Source organism: Drosophila sechellia, chromosome 3R, assembly GCF_004382195.2.
Source record: "Drosophila sechellia strain sech25 chromosome 3R, ASM438219v1, whole genome shotgun sequence".
In the NCBI taxonomy this organism is placed as follows: domain Eukaryota; kingdom Metazoa; phylum Arthropoda; class Insecta; order Diptera; family Drosophilidae; genus Drosophila; species Drosophila sechellia.
In genome coordinates, this window is record NC_045952.1 from 11289806 (window position 1) to 11310822 (window position 21017).

Sequence of the window (21017 nt, forward strand, 5' to 3'; positions counted from 1 at the left end):
TGGTAAAAAAGAAAACACAAAGTACTTAACAAATATAGTAAAAATACAGCGAGCTTGTTTGGCATAGTAAAAGTTTCAAGTGAGTTTTTTGATACGCGGATACTTAAGGATCAGAGAAAGGCTTAGATATGTATATAAAGCATACTTTCACATTACCATTATTTGTGTTGAATTGCATATATCGCTTATATTATACCATGCTTAAATACTGCATTTGCTCTTCTGCTCAACAGGTAAGCAGCTCCAATGCCACCCAGGTGCTGTTGCGCAACGTGGGATTCGGTCTCTCTGGCAACTTTTCATGCGAAGTGACCGCCGATGCCCCGCTCTTCTCAACCGCCACCGCAGTGGACACCATGCAAGTTGTTGGTAAGTCTGGCGCTCTAAGCTGATTCAACCAAATTGGCCTAAAGTGCGCTTAAAAGCTTTCAAAGGAGCGGCGGGCGAGCGAGTGTATCAGCTATTTCGGCTAGCCTTTGACATTACTCGCCTTTGATCGTCGGTCAGCGTTCCGTGGCTGAGTTCAGTATCCACAGTCCAGAATCCCAAATCCTGTGGCTGCTTTTCGACCGGGAGATAAAGTTTTTCGCCTTCTTGGCAATTTGTTTTTGGCCGGGGCCAAGGTCGCAGCAGATGTTTCTGCTGGTTGGCAAAGTTTTGCGCTGAAAATTGCGTCATTAACAGGCCATTTCGTCTTTGCCAGATAAGCGGGTTTGCCGGCAATGAGGCGCTGGTTCAATGGTTAGGTGGTCTCCGGTTGTTCTGGTTGGGGCACCTTTCTGGGGGTCATTTGGTAGTCTTACCTGTGCTCCACGCATTTCACGGCCTTATGCGCTTTAAATGAGCGTGGAGCGGCGCGCTCTGAATTACGAATTTAATCAGCGTGCCGGGGTCATGAAATCCAATGAGCGCCAGTCCGTTTCGGCTTAGCAATTATTTGTCCTTTGCGTAGCCAGCAGCTGGCAAAGTGATACACTATGAATTTTATTTGGCTAAATATATATATAAATATATATAAATATAAATATATATATAAATAAATATAAATTCGTAATTTTGTTAGTTTAAAATGTTTGAAATGGATCGCAAGCTATATTATTATTTTCAAAAGATTTCTGAAGTCTTCATAGATATAATGATAAAAGTAAAATATTTTTCTATAAGTTTTACCGAGCAATGTGTGCTGCTCTTTGAATTACATATACAACTTACGGAACCCTTTTATCCATAGTGCATGCCCTTCGATGCACAACAATGTGGCCTCCACTTGTACTTGTTTTGTGTGGGGCTCGGCAGCCATATGGGGCGTATGCGTAATGCGACCTAAATCGATGGCGCAGCTTCAGCGCTCGTCGGAGTTAATCTTTCTATCCGCTTGCCCTCAAGCATTCGAGAAATGCGCTCCGACAGCTAAATTGTGCTTTATTCGCTGATTTTTATGCCACTTGCTGGGCAGGATTTATTTGCCACATCCCCGCGTGTCCTGAAACCCTTCGAGGGTCCTTCTTTCCGAGGGGGGATTGCCCGCTGTGTTTGTGCGTGTGTTTGATTGAGAGCTCGTCTGGGTTAATGGCTCACTGACTGGCTCACTGGCTGCTTGTTGCCCGGCATTAAACATTCAGATGTCTGCCGTTCTGGCCTGGCCTTTATTAGATTGCCATTGCCGTTGCCTTTGCCTCTTCCTTTGGATCTGCCATCGCCTTGCCTTTGCCCCCCGCCAGCCGTCTACCATATATTTAACGCCGCATTTAGCCCATTTAATTGGCCGCTTTTGCGTAACTAGCATCTGGGGATTAAAGCCTTTGATCGTGTATTTGTGTATTTACTTTAAATTCATGAGGCCGCGCTCAAGGACGCCTCCAAACTGATTAAAGTTTCATTACAAGCTGCGGCATTTAATTGGTTACTCACTGGTCGTGGGTCCTCGGTCCTTGGGACCACCAAACATACATCAATGCTGGATAAGCCAGTTGGGAACTGACACACTGACAGGCTACCAACCTACCAGCCCAGCAGCCTCAAATCTCGGGCTTTGGCGGTTTTCCCCCTCTGTATCTATATCTTACGGGTTCTGTAAGTTCGTTTCGCTGGGTTCTCGGCTGTAGGCTTCTGCGGCTTAGGCCTAATGTCGTCGACACTAAAACCCCAATAACTTGCCGGCTAAACAATAGATTACTGTAGCCAACAGCAGGCAGAAACAGCCACGGACACCATATTGTTCCTACACAGAGGGAAAACTATGGGACACATCTTCACAACAAGATAGATATCACACCCGATTGCATACTTTCAAAATCCTTGAACCTTTTCTCTGAATGTTTGAGTCAGGATTTCATTCTGCTCAAGAACCATCTTAATTTGTGGCACAAGTTTTTTCTCAGCGTTCCATCTTATATTTCTTTGGTAAATCAGATTTTCTCGACTTTAACGACTGACACTCATCTCATCTGCGTAAACTTGCGCTTTAATTTCATCGATTCAGCGCATAGTTTTCCTGATGGCTGGCCGCCTGATGTTTTATGCATCGAGTCAGCGTCAGCGGGCTGCTTTTGGCCAGGTTTAGTTGTGCGCACTCATTCGCTTATGCAGCCGCGTCGTCCTCGGTGTAAATAACTCTGAGGTTTAATCGTGTGTTAATGAGCTCAAGTGGCAATCAGATTGCGGCCCAAGGATCCAGGGATCCGGCGAGGAGCCCACTGAAAGGAGGTTGAACGCAGGTCTGCGTCTCGACGTCGGCGTGGCACATAAAATAAACACTTTGTCCTTGCGGGGCGGGCAATTCAAGGCATTCAGCCTGCTTCAAGGACACCACGGTGGTGGCGGGTGCTGTGAATGGGAAGCGGACGGTCTTGGAAATGGGTGGCCTGGCCCCAAAAGTTATGCTAATTCGGGCTTTCATTAAGTCACAGCCCCCATCACAGCACGTCTTCTTCTTTGGCTGGCCCGAGTCAAAAGTTTATAGTTGGCAAACATTTGGGCAGCCTTAAGTTTAATAACTTAATGACACGAGTCGAGGCTAAAACCAAGTGCAAAGTAGGCTGGTCAGCTGCTAAATTAAGTTCGAAGTGGAAGGACTTACACTGGTCGAGATGAATAAGTTGATGACTAAATTCCTTGTAGAAAATATGGAGTGCTCTTTATTAATTTAATGTTGTTATTGTTTTTCAAACAAAGTGTATTATTCAACATTACGGCTAAAAGAATGCCCCTTGAGATGAAGAAAAATGCATTCACTTTCACAAATTGTAATGGCGTCTTTCCACATGAAACCGAATATCCTTGTTGAAGGATGGCTCATGTGTTCTGTCCAAAGCTGTAGTTCTTTGGTACAGTGTGCACTCGCAGACTGACCCTCATTAGGAAAAATTTGACGGCGGAGTCTCAAAGGCAAAGGCAAAGGCGAAGCAAAAGCCCGGCAAAGAGGCATTCGATGCTGGCCCGTAAAAAGGTCAAAATCTGCAAGGCAAAAAGCGCAGGCGGCCAAGAGAAAAGCGGATGGGGATTAGCAAGCGAGCCACACAGAGGTCCTGAAAGCAGAAAGTTGCCTCGGGGCGGGAAAAAGAGCAAAGTTGCCGCCGCCTTTGTCATGGAAATTACTTTCTTCATTAGTTACTTTGTTTCTCTCCCCGGGTCTTGTGGTAGTCCATCCCATCCAGGCTCCATCCCGGTTGACTTAATTAAAAAGTTAGGCGTGGCGAGGGCCAGTATCTTTGGCTTGCGGTTGTGATTGAAGGGTCTCCTGGTCTTCGACTGCACTTATGCGCCTATTAATGTGTTTTGTGTCGGGTGGGTCAGCTAATTGAATTGTACACGCCTGATCCCTCTCCTACATTCCAAGGCGAAATGGCCCAAAACTGTTATCTTTCATACCCCAGAAATTTAATTGAATTCGTTCTTTGAAAGGTATTTTTCGTTTATTTATTTATATATTAATCTCAGTTTCCAAAACATACTTTTAATTTATTTGATTTTATCCAACTTTTACAAAAGAGCTACCACTAAGCAAGCAATTTTCACAATTTAGAATCCTGCTCTGTAACGTAACTACAACTAAACTTATTATTCTCCCTGTTTTTCAGAACTGCCCGAGAAGCGTCCGCAGGTTTTCACGGAACACACACGCTACGAGCCCGGCGATGTCCTGCGGGCCAATTGCAGCACACCGCCGTCGCGTCCGCGGGCAGAACTCACATTCACCATCAACAACATGGTGGTGAGTACTTGCAACACAACTTTCAACTCCGCAATCACTCCAATGAAATATTACGGACCTGGCCGGCCGGTCTTCTTCAATTTATTTCATGTTCCCGGGGAGAGCGGAATACAAATCTGACAGCGGGTCAGCGGCTATTTCGTGTTAGTCGAGCAGATCCTTTGAAGTGCGCTTGTCTATTCTGCTGAGAAATGAACATGAAAATGGGCTAGGACAAGGCTTTAATCAAAAGGGTTCTGCTCCGGTTTGTTTTTTTTATTGTATTTTTTTTTGTGGTTTATTTTGCCAGCATTTGCCTTGGGGGGCTCGTCCATCCGTCAACGTGGCGTATGCGCAATTTCACAGACTGCCAGCGAGCGTAAGGATTGTCATGTGTATTAACAATGCATATGAGGAGGCCAAAAGAGGAAGAGTCTGCCGCATCTGTGGCCCGAATGCCCGTTTTGTCATTTAGTTACTGTGAAGTACAGATTTCTATGCGGTAGCAAAGTCAACCCTCCAGTGCCAGTGCTGTTCAAGTTTGGTAGCTAGAAATGATGTAATTGATTCAAAACGACAGACGCTAAAATATAAACAATTTTTTATATTATGAATATTAAAGTTTATTGTAGATGCAGTAAGATATTTTCATTTTCACCATGCCACATGTTTAAGAAGTTGAAAACTATATTTTGTTTAGTTTCGCTTTCGTGTATTTTATATAAGATATATATATATAAAAAGCTAGTACCTCAACACTGAGGATATGGAGGAGTAGCATCTGTGCGATGGCGCCTTCCCAACTCTCATGGCTGTCATTCCTTGGATTTTCACTTTTGGTTGCTGTCGTGCTGCCATTGTTGTCCTGCGAGCTGTTCCAGTGCAATTTTATGAATATGCATGCCACATGCTCGCTCCTCCTTATTTTCCTGCTTATGATTTCGACCCATGCCCCGATGTCAAGAGCAGTTCAGGTTCAGAATCGGTCAAGGCGATGCCACTGCTGTTCGCTCTATTTGCGGTTGAAAAGGGTAGTTGTCTGGGCCAGAGGCACTCGAAACTAAGGAGTCTGTGTATCCCGAATCCACGTGCCTAACAGCTTGCCCACGTTCTTTTTACTTCACCATTCAAAGGCAGTGGAACTGCATAATCGTACCTTGTGATTTTCAAGCTGCTTGCTATGCTAAAGATGAGTCCTGCTGAGCGGTTGGGAAAATTGTTTACGGTTGGGGTTTAGCTTAGTATGAATGCATAATTTTCTATCACAAAAGCTTCCAATTGAATTGCGGTTGGGAAAATAATATGCGGGATGCAAAACCAACCAAGCGAGTGCATGTGTGAACTCCATGGGATTATCATTATATCTGGTACCTGTCTATGAACTCAAATAAAGGAAAACATACTCCCAAAACTCCATTATGAGATATTTGAAGATATTTTAGTAATCTTAGTAATCCCAAAACTCCATTATGAGATATTTGAAGATATTTTAGTAATCTTAAATTCCAGCCAAGTGCTTAGATGGAAACATTTCCCTTTGTTAGTTGTATATTTCATTATCCGAAAAGCCTTTAAGTTTGCTCTTTTCATTGAAGAACTTCTTCTAGAATTTCTGTTTTCAAGCGTGCTGACTTTATTAACATAAATCCTCTATAAGGAAGGGCTCTCTATTAGTCTGGAAAACGCTGTACCGATGTCAATGCTGTTGAAAAATGGTTGCCACATTCCAGAAGCGCAGTTGGCAATCTCGCATTAAACATGATAAATGAATTCAAATCATTTTCACCGCAATAACTCGCTGCCGGAACGAAGGGGAATTTTTGGGGAGAATATTCAAACGGGTTGTGTTGCCTGGAAATGAAATGATAGCTTATCGGCAATGCCTCTCCAAATGCCAATGATGCTGTGCGGTTGCGCTGTTGCGGGCTAAAGGGAGGGCTTTGCAGGGGACTAGATGGGGCACAAGGAGCTGCAAGGACACCGAGAACTTTTGGCAATGGCAGCCAATGGCAACCATTGGCTGAGAGACAACAAGCAGTAAGCAAACGTGGCAGACATTGACTAAAATTGAGTAGAAAACGATACCGTAGGAGGAAGATATATTACAATTGCCGATCACAGGAAACAAATGAATATTTCATGCTGTGCAAATCAACATGGCCATGGCAAGGGAGGGGGCATGGAGAAGGGGTGTGTCGGTGGTCGGAAACACACACACCCTCGCACACACACTCAGGCACTTCCGACATTTCCTGCAAAGTTTACGTTAAAAGGTGCGCCGGCAAGGAGCCACAACTTTCTGTTGACAAAAGTTTTTGCGGTGAAATGCCACAGGAGTAATTTGCAAGAGGTCTGGACCCAAAACTCCCCCACTCCCAAGGCCCGGAAAACCATTCCCACACATGAACAGCAGCGGTCAAATAGAGAGAGAAGTTTTCCTGCCCAAGAAAATTTAAGGACAGTACCAAGAGAGATAATGAAGAAAGAAAATAAACTAGTACTATTTTCTATAAAAAATCTAACCAATTTATATTAATGAATACATTACTTACTTTACCTTAATTAATGTATGTAATTGGCCCTGTGTAATGTGATTTAATCGACGCAAGCGAACTATTCTGTTGGCCGCGAGTGCACCTTAACTTTACACCCCGGTGACATATGTGCCTTCGGTTTAAGACTGCTGCTGTGGCTCCATTTCGGTCTCCTGGCTGTTTCCGCCCTGGGGCCCAGGCATTAATCATTCGGCATGTAAATTGCCAATTAATAACTGCTGCATGTCATTTGGCGTCGGCTTAAAAATGCCACGCAGAATTTGCCATCATCAGGATATCAGGGTTGAACGAACCGACTGAGGAACGTCGGAATCTTGCAGGGGCGCTTGCCAAAGTCCTAGGCGCATTCGCATTAATGAAGACAAATAGCACTTGAGCCCTGCCAAATTTAGCGGAAAATTGAAAAAAGCTTCGCAGCCAGCAGTTGGCAGCTCCTTTGTGCCATAGTTTTCGCCATCCCATGTATACGCCACACTTTGGCGCACTCTTGGCAGCCAGTAAACCAGCTTCCAGTTACCAGTAACCGTTTGCAGAGATATTGCAGTGCTATCCACAATTTATTTGTTATTGATACGCTGACAATGCATTGCCACACACAAAAACCCATACATGCGCGCAGGACTGAGGGGACAAATTGTGCACTATATTGGATGAAATATAAAATATATTTATTGTATTTTTGCATCGTCTGAGAGGGCGGAGTCACCAGGGCATCGGTTCAACGAACGTATGAAAATTTATGCCTGCAGACCAAGTGTCATGGGAGAAAAAATGGGTAAAAACCCGAATTTCAAATGTTATTCAGTCTACTTTCCAAATATAGTTTGCTAGTAAAAGTAATAGAGGTCAGCTCTTAAGCTCTTGTATGAATTTTGAATATGCAAAATCAGTTTATCTAAGAAAAAATAATAATAGTAAAATACAAAAAACTATGCAATTCGGCATGAGTGTGAGGAAATAATTGAAATGAACATAACTTTTAGGTTTCTCTTTTCTTCATTATTATTAACTTACAAACTCCGTTTAATGGCTGAGAATAGGGCTTAAGGATTACCTTTGAGTGCAATAAAATAAACTAAAACTTTCAAACGAAATCCGAATGATCACAAGTTTGTCTTTTCCCAACCTATATTCTATGTTCTTGTAGAGGTAACAGTTTTCAGAAATTAACACTTTGCTAGAAACAAAAGTGCAAGTGTTTTAGCAATAAATACAAAGAAAATGCGGATTACTCGAATGGTTTCCAAATGAACGACTCCCAGGCAATCCGAGTCGTCTCATAAAGTAGCTTTATTTCTGGCTTATCTTGCACTCACTCTCCATTAGTTTTGACAATTTCCAAAAGTGCTGCTAAACTGAAACACGAAGTGCAACCATGGCCGAATTTCACACATAAGTTTGGGCCTAAATTCTACAGAGACAACTACTAAAAAAATATATATATCATTTTCCTCGTATGCAGAGAGGGCAGAGCCGAGCTGAAAAAATAAAAGAAACTGGCAAGAAAAATACGGAAGTAGAGGAGAACTTTTGCTGCTTAAACATCTGCTTTTTGGCATGCACATGCGTATGGGGAAAATTATTTATCAAAGCGCAAATCCTTTTGCACACACAGAGGAAAGAGACTTGGCGATGGCGATGGCGAGTGGCAGATTCTCCTATGGCAACAATTTTACAGTGAATTGCACTAAATAACTGCCATTAAGCATAAAAGCTGTTCTCGCATGAAGGAGCTGCTGGCAGCATTTAAGCCAAATGCAAGTTTAAGCATCTTAGAGCTGGCGCAAATAAAGTGGACTTACGCAGCAAGGACATGGACGTGGCCTGGGATATAGAAACGGATCCGGATCCGGCTGCGGATGCGGACCAATACGGATGCACGCCAAATGAAAAGCAGAAATGGCGCATAAGAAATTCGAGTCCAAACGGCAATGGCAAAGGAATCCGCCGAACCAAAGGCTCTGCAAAGCTGGCAATGCCTGCACCAAACTGGCGAAAACTTTCGTCAAATGCCACGCAGTTTTGGCCCTCTCTGTTTTTTAGTCAGCTGGTGGTGCTGTGCTGGCCATGTACCATGTCCCCACTTCCATGTAGAATGTCCCATGTCCTGCCGCCTGTCCTTGCAGCCACTAATGTGCGCAATTGTGTGGGCATCCGGATTTTTTCTGTGACTTTGGAGAGGATAGGGTATAATGTACTCCAAAAAATTAAGAAAGTTTCAGAAAATGAATTATCATTTTCAAAAAAATATTATTTTCCAATCGAAGTTCTAACTCCTGTATCTGAGATTTCTTCAATTTTTTCAGTATCTTTCACTTGGTTTCATTGCATGCTAGGTTTATAAATATAATGTTGTTGGTATTGGTGTCTTTATATATTTGAAGGGCATGTTTTCGTCGGGCCAAGTTTCTAACTCATTTTTCCATCCTTTTGTGTGTTTGTGTTGTGCTCAGACGCCGCTGCTTTTTGCTGCATTGCATTAACACAGATAAAGTTCCTTGATACATAATTTCCATGCATACAGAAGTGTCTCCCAGCACATGTGGCAAATCCCCTGACTACCCAGATACTCCTACCCCTGAACCCCCTGGAAAAGCGCTCCCCCGCCGACACTCCTCTTTGGCAAACTGTGCCAACTTGCAAATGGCGACAAGATGCTGGCTGGCAAAAGTTTTTTCCTTCTGCTCGGTCCATCCAAACGGCCAAAAGGAGAAGTACAAACAAAAGTATTACGAGCGTGAGGGCTAAACGTTGCCAAATGCTCAGGCCTCTCCTCGCCGCAGACCCCTCGAGCGCCTTAAAATATGCAAATGCATTTGCGAGCGTAAAATAAACAGGCGCAGTCTAAAATTATAATCCCCTTGTATACGCTTCCCCGAGCACTGAGAAAAACAAGAAAATCAAGATTGGAGTTTCGAAAAGCGAAGAATTTAAGGAATTGAACAAAAAGTACACAGAATTCCTCCGTGATCGGACTAATGAAATGTTTTTGTATATAGTTAGGCTTAAAGTAACTTCAATATATTTAAACTTTAGTTCATTACACACTTTCAGTGCAAGTCCTTACCAAAGACCAAACAGCTTTGAATAAATTAAACTAATATGAAATATATTCCTTTGTTTGTGCATTATTTGAGTCCAAAAACCAACTTGCTAAGGTATAATCTCGCAAAATATTTATCTAAGATTAAACACATACGGAAATGCTGTAGTGACAGCAGAAATATAAATATATAAAGTTGTAATGTGTGATGTTTTTTTTCTTACAGATAACCAATGTGGACACCGAGTACATTCGCACCATCGATAATCTGATTGCCACGCGGATCTCGCTGAAGATGCAACTGCAGGGCATTCACTTTTCCAGCGTGAATCCGGCCATCTACAATAACGTTTACGGGCTGAACTCGGTTTACGGGCATGGAGGACCGGTTTATGCCCCGAATTCGAATCCTGGCGGATTACTTTTGCGCTGCTCGGCGCAAATCGGGGATCTATACCAGGAGTACAAGGAAATCGAGCTGGGCACTCCGCAAAAGGATCCGGTACCGGCACGTGGTAAGTGTACGATAGCCGCCAGTCAATTACGCCAGATCCAACTGACTTCCGTTTCCGGTTTTTCGCCGGCTCTTCCGCTTTCCCGCTTGCAGTCACGCTCTCATCCGACACGAGCTTGAAGAACTTTTTCAGCTCGTATTTCTCGACCTCGGCATCGGCGGCATCGCGACTCCTGCCCGGCGTCTACATGGCGCCGCTTATAATGGCCATGCTGGCTAGTTTATTCCGGCTAATTGAGGCTGCATTTGAGCCCTGCGATGCCAGCAGCCAGGATCCACAGTCACAGACCGGACATTCGATGGAACATTCCAGGGAGCGAAGGGAGTCCAAGGAGCGTCCAGCTCTTGTGTCCAGCTGCAGCGCCTCCAAGGCGTCCAGACAGCAACTGGCCTGGCCAGGATCACGGACAGAAAGTCTGGGTCTGGCCTAGGCGTGTGTTACGAGTTAGTTAAAGCCCTAAGTAATTCGAAATATATTGGGGGAGTTCGCTAGACCTGGGCAATTAATAAGTATTTAGGTGATCAAACTTGCGATACGAAGGGCTTGAATAAAACTTAATCACGCCACATTTGAAAATCATTTTAGAAGCCGCGAAGAAACTCTCAGTGAGATACAAATTCATTACCCATTAATTAGTTCAACGTTTATTATTTAAACAGGTCTAGGGAACACCCTCTATTCGTTGATTTCAAGTATCTTCTTTTGATGCCTGCTTTTCATGTTAACTCTTATTTTACACCAAAAACCACACTTTGAGATGTGGCGTCTACTAGCGAGCTAAAGAGAAAAAAACAAATTAAGTTTAAGCAAACATTTATAAACTAGCCTAGTCATAAACAAGAAAACTGGAGGTTGGACAGCAGAACAGAAGAGTTTAAAACCTATAAAGCAGGACATACACAATTCAAATATAAATGTTTACACGAACGAGATACAGTAAAGGGAGAATATGCTAAGTACATGAAATTACTGATTCTACTTTTAATGTGCAAAATAACACAAAAATAAACAGAGCAGCATAACAAACCAAAGCCAGAAATCAAAGGTGTGTATCCGAGGGAGGGGAAATGTGTGTAAAATATATTTAATGAAACATATTAAACTAATTTAATTTAAAGTAAATAAATCAAAGCCTTGTATGGGCATATTGTAAATGGTGGTGAAATTAAATAAAATGTGTGTTAATTTTAAAGCTGTTTGGACTTTTATTGGAAAACTGAAAGTACGATATAAGTAAGTTAAACTAGGAACTGAAGAGGTCAATGTGCTAACTCTAAGATATTCCCAATTTTTCTCCAATTTACTTAGGTTTTCTGACCGGTGACCCAAGGCATTTTCCGATTCAACAAATTTTCACTGTTGATTTTTGGCGTTAAGAATTCTTACTCAACATTTTTGCAACAAAGGAGTGTTTTTTCTCGAAGTCCACCCTTTCTGGTTATTGTCTGCATTTAGTTTGCCTGCCAAAGTGTGAAAAAACTTGCCGTTACGCAGCGGAAGATCTGAAAGAAATATAGAAAAAGGAATCTAGTACAATGCAATGCACACTCCCGTTCCGCCTTTCCTGCATTTTTCCTTCGTTTTTTGCCATTTCCGTTCTGCATGCGCATTTTGTATTATATTTTGTGCTTCCTAGTTTTCCCCGCCGCTTTTCCGAAATTATTGAAGCGCGCTTTGTTATTTCTTTTCAATTGCGGCCGAGAGAAGTCGTTCCATTTCTTTTTCCTATTCCAAGAGGGTTCGTTCTCCTCTGTCTGTTATCACAAATAATTGTACTACGTATATATACATAAGGATCCCCCAGCTCTGCCACAAAAACATGCGTATAGTTGTTGTTTATAAAGTTTCATGGCGAAAGAAACATTTGAATTGTGCGTGATAGAAAATATTTTAGCAAATAAAGGCGAGCAAATATAAAAATAAATTCAAATTTTCATTCGTTTGCCCAGCGTCTGGAAAGTTCTGTGTTGTGTATTTAAATTAAATTGCGAACAAACAAGCACCAAAATAATGGCAACCATTCTGAAATTGATGGCAACAGAATGTATCAAAATACAAACTGAAGTTATGCGGATCTGTGTCGGTTGCAAATTTGGAAAGTCCTTGACTCGACAAGGACCTTCTGCCAGGCAATCTCAAATATGCAATCTCTTTTCACTAATCCAATTGAACGCGCACAAAGCATCAGTTTTTACAAAATGTTTATTCTGGGATATTTATATTTATATTTTTCAGACAATTAAAAAGGGCTAAGAAGCAGTAATGTGGAAGTACTTTCGTCAGTTTGGCACTGCATGAAAAACCTCGTTTCGGTTTGTTGAGCTTCATAAGAAGAATTTCAAATGTTTCCAATTTACAAAATCGAATGAAGTAACACTATAAATCCAAGCCCGTAAACCGCAACAAGATCCTTTCATTATTCAGTCCACATTGCCCATGCATGTTTTGGCCCTCGGCCCTCTGATTGCAAATGTGTTTCGCAAGGGCCAATTAGATACTTTATACGAGTATCTTCGGCAGGACACGGCCAATATTTTCGATACCAAAACAGTGCGAAACACTGGCTGGACTGCAGCAAAATGATGCAGTGCCTGCTAATTGAAGTCAACTAATTTGCATTGCAGATGGCAGCAACATGGAAAAGGCATGAACATGTCCTGCGTTCGGATGATACTGAACCGCGGCTTATTTACGTGCCATTAGACGGCAGCGAGTACGTGCCTGCGAAAGGTCCTGCAAAAATCCGCAACTCACAGCGAGGAGCGAACCAAATTGAGTTTGACAGACCGCAGAGCACAATTAAAATCAATTAGCTACGCGCATCGAATTACAAATTGATTTATTTATGATGTTTCCAACCCCGCCACAATCGCTGTTGGTTGGTGGTTGATCCTGATTCCCGATTCCTGATGACTGATTCCTGATTTCTCCTTCCCAATTCCCGATTGCCTAGCGCTCGCTTTATACGTTTGGAGGAGGTCTCTGTTTGCCTTTCTCATGATATCCTGCGTTATCCTCCCGACCTGCGTGTCGCAGGATGTCAAGTGTGCATTTCAAATGGCCAACTAACTCTGTTGTCGCGTCATCGCCTCATCGTCACTGGAATCCCGATCCCAGTTCCCCGCCCTCTGGCTGCCACTCCGGCAAAAAGCAGACTGGCCAGCAGCAGGATAAATTGATTCCATTGATTCGCGCTCAAATTTATAGTTACCCAGCGCCCGGGGGACTGTCACTTGACTTTCGCTTTAGCATCATCGAGCTGGGCTTAGAGAGCAGAGTGCAGGATCCGGGATGCACGGTGGGAAAATAACACCATTTTGATTTTTCCTACAAAATACTTAAAAAGAATTATGGAGCCGTCTACTCCAAGAGTTTACTTAATATTGGAAGAAAATATTAGACAGCAAACTGAGGTGCATCTTTCAGTTTCAATGATAATATATTTAGATAGATTAGATACTTTCCCATTTAATTCCCAGTGCAGGGTTTTTAAGCTTGATTGAGGTGTCCCCGTGGGGTTTTCGCGAATTCAAGTATACGTGGTGTACACACGGCGAATGCGCGATATTTATCGCCGCTTAATGGTAATATTTGTGCTGACGAAAAGAGTTCCATGCGCACGGAGCGTGATTAACGAAAATGTGCATTAAGTGTGCATGAATGCTCTGATTAATAGAGCAAGGACTCGTCTCGGACCGCATTAAAGCTGCCGCCGAGTAAATTTGCAATCACTTAAAGCAAAACGCAAATGAGGCAGCATGAGTGCACAATAAATACGAGAAGTGACAATGCAGCGCCGATAATCGATGTGGTCCAGTCTCTGGGCTTTTTTGCCACCCTGTTGCCCGGGGGAGATTTGGCACGCCTCGAACTCATTTAAATTGACAGTGAACAGCGAAACTACTTGGCCTGTTGGCCTGCTTTTTATCACAAATGTGCACGATGCAGTAGGGACGCAATGCAAATAAATAAATGCGAGACTGAGCTCCCACATCTGTTTTCTCCAGCGGCAGATGTGACACTTTTCACATAACTGCAAATGGGCGAAATGCGGGAACTCAATGCCAGATGGACATTTTCATTCGGAATCGGAATTGCCTGCACCGAGGTGGAGGAGGAGCTTCCAACGGGCCCAGGACATCGCGCACTGGACATGGACAATTTACAATGGACGGGGGACATGAAGACTTATTAAGAAAAGTGTTGCAGCCTCATGAATAAACAGTGCAATGAGATGTGATGCCTTCGGGCGGACTGAAAGCCAGTTGTCAGTTGGCAATTCCTTGAGTGCCGGTCACAATGGGTGGGAAAGGAAGTTTGCCTTAATGTATAATATATACATATATGTATATATATGATGTATGTAGCAAATGAAAGGGCTCGGCCGGAAATGCAGCAGCTGGTTATATAAAGATGACGTGAATCTCTGTAGAATTGCAGTTATATGGTTTTTACTATCTTGAGTGTTCTCATTGTGCACACCTTTTTTTCCGCAGTGTGTAAGGTAAGCTCTTCAAACTCCTTCTAGCCAAATTTCGCACGCAGGCCTCGGAGAAAGGGGTTCATTAAATTAACATTTAACATTTTAGATTTTTGGTCCGAGCTAAAAACTTAGACCGGACCTGCCTCGTTTATGCAAAGTGCCGCCTTATTGAATTTGGCGCTGGACAACTTTTGTCATCGCCGGACAAGTGCTCCAAATGAGTGTGGAAAAGTTTGGCCAAAGTCCGGGTCGGGACTCAGGGACTCCTCCGAGCCGGACTGGTCAACGATCTCTAAGCACCGGGGAGCATCACATACGACACAGAATTGGATTTGGAGTGGGTGTTGCGATTATATATGTACATATATCTGGGCGGGAGATACTTGGACACGCACGCCTTCGTGTAATAAACTTCAAAAAATAATTTCGCAACGTCTACAACGACAACTGAAACTTGACACTTTGCAAAGAAAGTTTCTGTGGCCTGAGTGTTGTGAGGAAAAGGAGGGAAAAGCGTTAGGGGAGGGGGGCTGGGGAAAGTGTGTGGCATGGGCAGTGACAGCTTAATTTAATTTGCGCACAAATTTCCAAACTTGTGAGTTATCGAAATTTCCACATAGTTGTAATGAATTATGCAGCAGCACTTCCAGTCGAGGATAACTGTTGCCAACTTGCTATATATACGTTTATAATTTAATTTGCTGGTATAGAAATCCGGAATTCGACTGCTTAAAAATCCAATTACTGGTGACAGTGGTCTCGCGTGCCAATGCCAATCATCATAAAGCAGTTCTGGGCCCATTCCCAAGTTCCCATGCCCATCAAATCAGATCGAATTAAGCCGTGGAGAGGCGGATAGCAACTCGAGGGAGTTCGCTTGCCAGTTCGCACGATTCGCCCAGACAACAAGAAAACTTTTAATCCATATTAAATGAACTTTTCTGCACAATTTTCATCAAATTTATTTTGTATTTATTTACACTTTTGTTTGGTTTTTCATTCGTCGCCTCTCGCACACTGCAAGAACAACGAGGACGAAACTTTTGTCATAAAATTTGTTTTTATGTGCCCTGCATGCGGGGAGGAGTTCTTTATATGCCAACTAAACCAGAGCCGGCAAATGCCTCACGTTCTTCATTATTTCCATCGAATAGCTACGAAATTGTTTGGCTTTTTATTAGTTTTCGCTCCAGTTTGGGGAGTATTAAGGGATTGTTTTTCCATTTCCCCGGAAAGCTCAAAATTTAATAACTTGTCTCGCTTTGACTATCCACTTGCTTTGGCAACTATTTGTGCACTAATTTAATTTTAATGATTTCTGTGCTCGGGCCACAAAACAAACAAATTACGGCAAACTACTTTGGTAACAAACTTTTGGCTTAATTCGGCGAATGCAAAAGTGAACAACAAATTCGCGTCCTCGTAAAAATACAACAAACTAAAGTCGTTGAACTTGTGCGCAATGGCCAACAAGTTGCCGTTCCCCTTAAAGTTGCAACTGTTTCTGTTTCAGTTCCCAAAGTCTAAGTTAAAGTTAATTGTATGAAACTTAAGTGGACACTTAACGCAATTTCCGGTTGAAAGTAAGTCAGAAAGAAACAAACAACTTTTTTGCTCGAAGATTTTGGAGCAAACTTTTGCGAAGCACCATTTACACATATTGCACATACGCATAGTTGTATCTATATATTTATACCCCCAATACGCACACACAAATGCATTCGTAGGCCTTCTGGTCGGTTTAGGCCCAATAAATTTGCATCTCTTGCAGAAACATTTTGCACTTGAAGCGTTAAATAAAATAAATAGCTCCAGCCAGTCCAAATGCTTAAATGCTTTGGGACCTGAATACGAGAATATCCGTAATGTGCAACACCGACAATGCCAAAACACCCAGATATATATGTGTATATATCTATATGTGGACAAACACATGTTACAAGCAGCTGCAGTGTTCAGTTGTTTATGGCTGCGGCTTTGTGGGAAGAGGGAAAGGGAAACGGGATGGGGCGGGAAAGTGACCGGGTCAGAGGTCCATTGACAAGGTTTTGTTTGGCCTGCCTTGGCTTTTGTTTTATGGCCTATGCGCCTGCCGGGCAATAAATTTATAGAATATTTAATATGCATATTTGCAAATAAATGATTTATGCCTGCTAGGTGTGTGAGTTGGCTTAAGTGCGTCTACATATGTTTGCCAGTCCCACACTTGCTGCCGTTGCTCATGGAATCCGGCTTCTGTTTCGATTTAGTTGCAAATTTGGTGACTGCACTGGGGAAAATACAGCAGTAGAGTCAACTGGATAAAATATAAAATTTTTAAAGATGTATGAAACTCTTTCGATTGAAATAATATCAAATAATCGTGATTATCAGGTTAAGACTTGGACTGTATAAATATATGTAATCCAACCCTTGCTCAACCGAAAGAGCTTATGAACTCCAATGGCCACATGTTGCTGGGACATTCGCGAGTCCTGAATCCAGTCCCATCTCCTGGCGATTTCCCATCTCCCAAGCACAAGTAGATGCACAAGCAAGTTGTACAAAGTTTACACAAAGTAATTTGTATGCACTGCAATTGAAATTCTTTTGTACTACAAAATGAATTCTTTTTGTTTGCGTTTTGGCCCCAACTGGGTGAACTGGTGAGGGGCGACCGAGAAAATCGCGCTGCACAAAAACCTCGGCAAACTAGTTGAAAAATTTGCTTTTGAGCAGAACTTCAAACTAATGAAGTGGAAGTCGACTAGCCAACTGCGTCTGTGTCTTGCATCCGTCCGACTGCCGTCTACTGGCTACTTGCTACTGAAACTAAAACGAATACAAATTAAATAAAATAGAATTTCTGTTTTTGCCCTTTTGCTAATTTGCATGCAAATTTTTTTGGCCGGGACGAGTTTGTATCTTTCCACACGGGGAATGCATCTCAGTTTGATTTGCTTTTGACACCACACCGCCGCTCCTTGCTTGGCCCCCAAAAACTGGAATTTGATTTCACAAAGGGGAAAATCAATTGTTGTGGGACTGCACGTACTCGTTTTTCCTCAATTGACTCACTTAGTTTCCTTAATCTGGTTCAATAAGTCTCTGACCGGACCGGACTGACTTCAATTTGTATAATTAAAATGCAAATTGCTGTATGGCTATCAAGCCGGCCATTCGGGAGAATGAGGAGCAAATTAAATTTATGAAAATCATAGTCGAGAGGTTTCTGCAGTCCTGAGGCCACAGCTCATTAAAGTTCGGAGTGTCCTGGCGGTCTGACAACATTTTTCGTCGCCTTTGACATTTGCCCTTGTTGTAAAATTATGAATCTAACCCAGATTATCTCAATTTTAAAATTCGACGCATCTACATTGTTTACCAATTTTCGTTACAAAATATTTTTAACTTTTTTATAAGTTTAATACATGTTATAAAACATTCTCATTTGAAGAAATTTTACCATTTTTTTTATAAAATAAATTTATATGTATTTTTGTATGGGTCTTTCAGTTTTATATGCAGTTATGTTTTTTTATGATAAAGAAGTAAATATTGTTTTTGCAGTTTATTTAATTTTTGGTTTTGTTAGCTTAAGATTTAAAGTTGATTCTTCCACCACTGTGCACCTTTCGGCAGGGCAACGTTAGTCGCGTGTTTTTATTTAATTTAGCATATTATGCTCCCTTCATGTTTGGTTAGGTACTCTGGGGGGCGGCTTATGCTGCTGCCACGCCCCCTTGCCCTTTTGGCGACGGCAAAGTGTACTTCGCTAATTTTTGGCGTGGCTCAGCCGAAAGCTTTTAACATAATTAGTTTCAACTTTTCTGACCACGTTTCGTTTTTGTCCGTTGGCCTGGTTAGTGTTGCGTTGCACACTCAATTGTTGTGATATGTTTTCCGGCGACGAACCCGGCTTCGGTGATTAAACAGCGGCCATTTCCATAAACCAGCAACAGTTTCAATTAAAGAGAGAGCCGCACTTCGCCACCGGAAAAGGAAGTCGAAGCTCCGCTCACAGAATACACAAACAGCCAAAGGGGATAATCGTCAAATAACACATTAGTTATCGAGGGCAAGCAAAGTCCTGCTTTTTGTCGGCTTTATATGGGTTTCAATCCAAATTACTCTGATTTTGCTAGCGTGCTGTTTTTAATGCCAGCCAGCCTCGTAAATTCAGTTTATAAATTAAATGGCAAACAAATATAAAAGGGTTAATATCGGTGTTTTCAAGGGTCACTAGTACACTAAAAAAAGTTTTTTGGCAAATGCAAAAAATATTACAAACGTATTTTAAGAGACACAATATGAAAAGATAGACTGAAAAAAAAACATATTAAAAAATAAATAATGAGTTTTAAGGCTATTTGATGATGTAATATTGTAAGGTTCAAATGCCTACAAGTACATCATCCTCCGATTTGACGTAGGCTTTTCTAGCTTATCCAAGTGTAGCACTATTGAACTCTAAGCGTATTTGTGTGCGTGGCCCGAGGTCTTTATCGGTTTTCAATCCTTTTCCTATGGTTCCGGACACATAAAGATTTTATTAGTTGGCACGTGTTAACACAAACGGGTGTCCATAGATTTTGGGCTAAGTCCGGGCATTGAACTGATTTAGAATCTGCCCCGAACAGGGCTCGTAGTGAATTAATAAAGTTAGACACATGGAGAGTGGGTTTTTCGGGACGAGTTGTCGACTTTGTTTGCCAAGCGAAACGCTGGAGATGCCACAAGCCGAGTGACAAGGCAGCTGAGAGCCTTGTCAGCCCAGCCGAGAAATGCAATCTTGGCAGATATTAATACTCGGCAATAACCACTTTGACTTGGTTTTGTGCACTTGCCTCACCTTCGAACTGCCACGCCCTGCTTTCCCAGCCGAAAGTTTGCTGTGGGCGAATATGCTAATAAAGTCGAGCTGATGCGGTTTCATTTCGGTTTCCATGGCTGCTTCAAATGAGCAAACAAATGCAAATCTGCAACTTGCAACTTGCAGCGTGCAACCGAGCGGCATTTGCATAGGCAAATGAAAAGTGCAGTGTAGCAAATTTAAAACTCGCATGCGGCCTTTAATATTTTCCTTAACCTCTCTCCTCTCCTAGTTTTTTTCGGGGGCGGCAACAAATGCCACAAGCACTTAGCCTTAGCCCTGCCTGGGCAGGATGAACCTGAGGATGGAAAAATGTGCAAAAAGAGAGGGCGTACAGAAGCAGAACTACGGTACAGGAGGACAGGAGGACAGCCGGACTGGTGGACCGACAGGCAGCTTCACTCAAGTTGACAAGCGCCCGGCATCTGAGCTTCCCAGCATCCTTCTGCCCTGCTTTCAGCATCTTCTCCTCCGCACTTCCACTTCCACCTTCACCTCCGCATCCACGACCACGTCCACATCCACCTGCAGCTGCACGGCATCGTTTGCCCTGATAGTTGCTCGTTGACTAAGTGACCTTTGTGAGCGCTAGAATGCACCAACCTGGTCCAACTTTGCCTCGCTCACCTGCCTGCGACTGGCAGGTGGAAAGTGAAAGGCGGGTTGGGGGCAGACGCCGCACACTCAGCTTTTCACTGGGCGAAAATGGCAGTGACAACACGAAGGTGAACGTATACTGCATCATGCTATACGGCAAATGAGAAGACGTGCATCGATCCCATCAGACATTTTCCCAGGAAACCCTATCAGAAGTCAAGGCTTTGTATTTCAAATTATGAGTATTTCTTTTAATTTAGCAAAAATATGATTGCAACGAGGAAGGTAACAAAGAGATGGCAGTTATATCAGAAGTTAAGCTTGAAACGAATTTCCTTTTTATATTAAATCAATTTCGTTTAAACAAATTAAACAAATTAAGGGTTCTGAAGAATTTCGTATACCTTTTGAATTTTGTGAAGGATTTAAAAACTGGAGTATTAAAAAATGGATCGACTCATTCATTGCCTAGAGTGCCCCATATTTTTTGCAGTGTTCGACGGGTTTGGCCTAGCAAAACATAGTGGCACACTGCCTGAGATTCTCTTCGCTGGAGATCTCGTGTCGCCTGTCACCTTTAAATAATGTCCCACGACGCCTTTCAACACAAATCGCATGTGAAAAGTGCTTCACACATGAAGTGTTTTTGGAATTTTTACTACGTTTTTTGGATTATGATCGCATGCCCGTGGAAACCACTCGTCCGCCGCCCAACATCACAAAAAGCCGTCTCACATCCTCAGCGTTTTCGGCCTGTGTTTTGTTGTGTGCCGTGTTGTT

At 42.6% G+C, this 21017-nt stretch overlaps 1 protein-coding gene across 2 annotated transcripts in view; it reads left to right on the forward strand.

Moving 5' to 3' along the window:
• The window catches only part of LOC6616768, a 44667-nt gene extending 33170 nt beyond the window's left edge, over nucleotides 1-11497 (forward strand). For both annotated transcript variants that reach the window (XM_032722155.1, XM_002041069.2), the window contains 4 exons: nucleotides 234-369; nucleotides 4080-4213; nucleotides 10017-10305; nucleotides 10398-11497. In XM_032722155.1, coding sequence (XP_032578046.1) covers nucleotides 234-369; nucleotides 4080-4213; nucleotides 10017-10305; nucleotides 10398-10735 — 897 coding nt within the window. In that variant the 3' untranslated portion in view covers nucleotides 10736-11497. The remainder of the gene's footprint in view (nucleotides 1-233; nucleotides 370-4079; nucleotides 4214-10016; nucleotides 10306-10397) is intronic.
• The last annotated feature ends 9520 nt before the right edge of the window (nucleotides 11498-21017 follow it).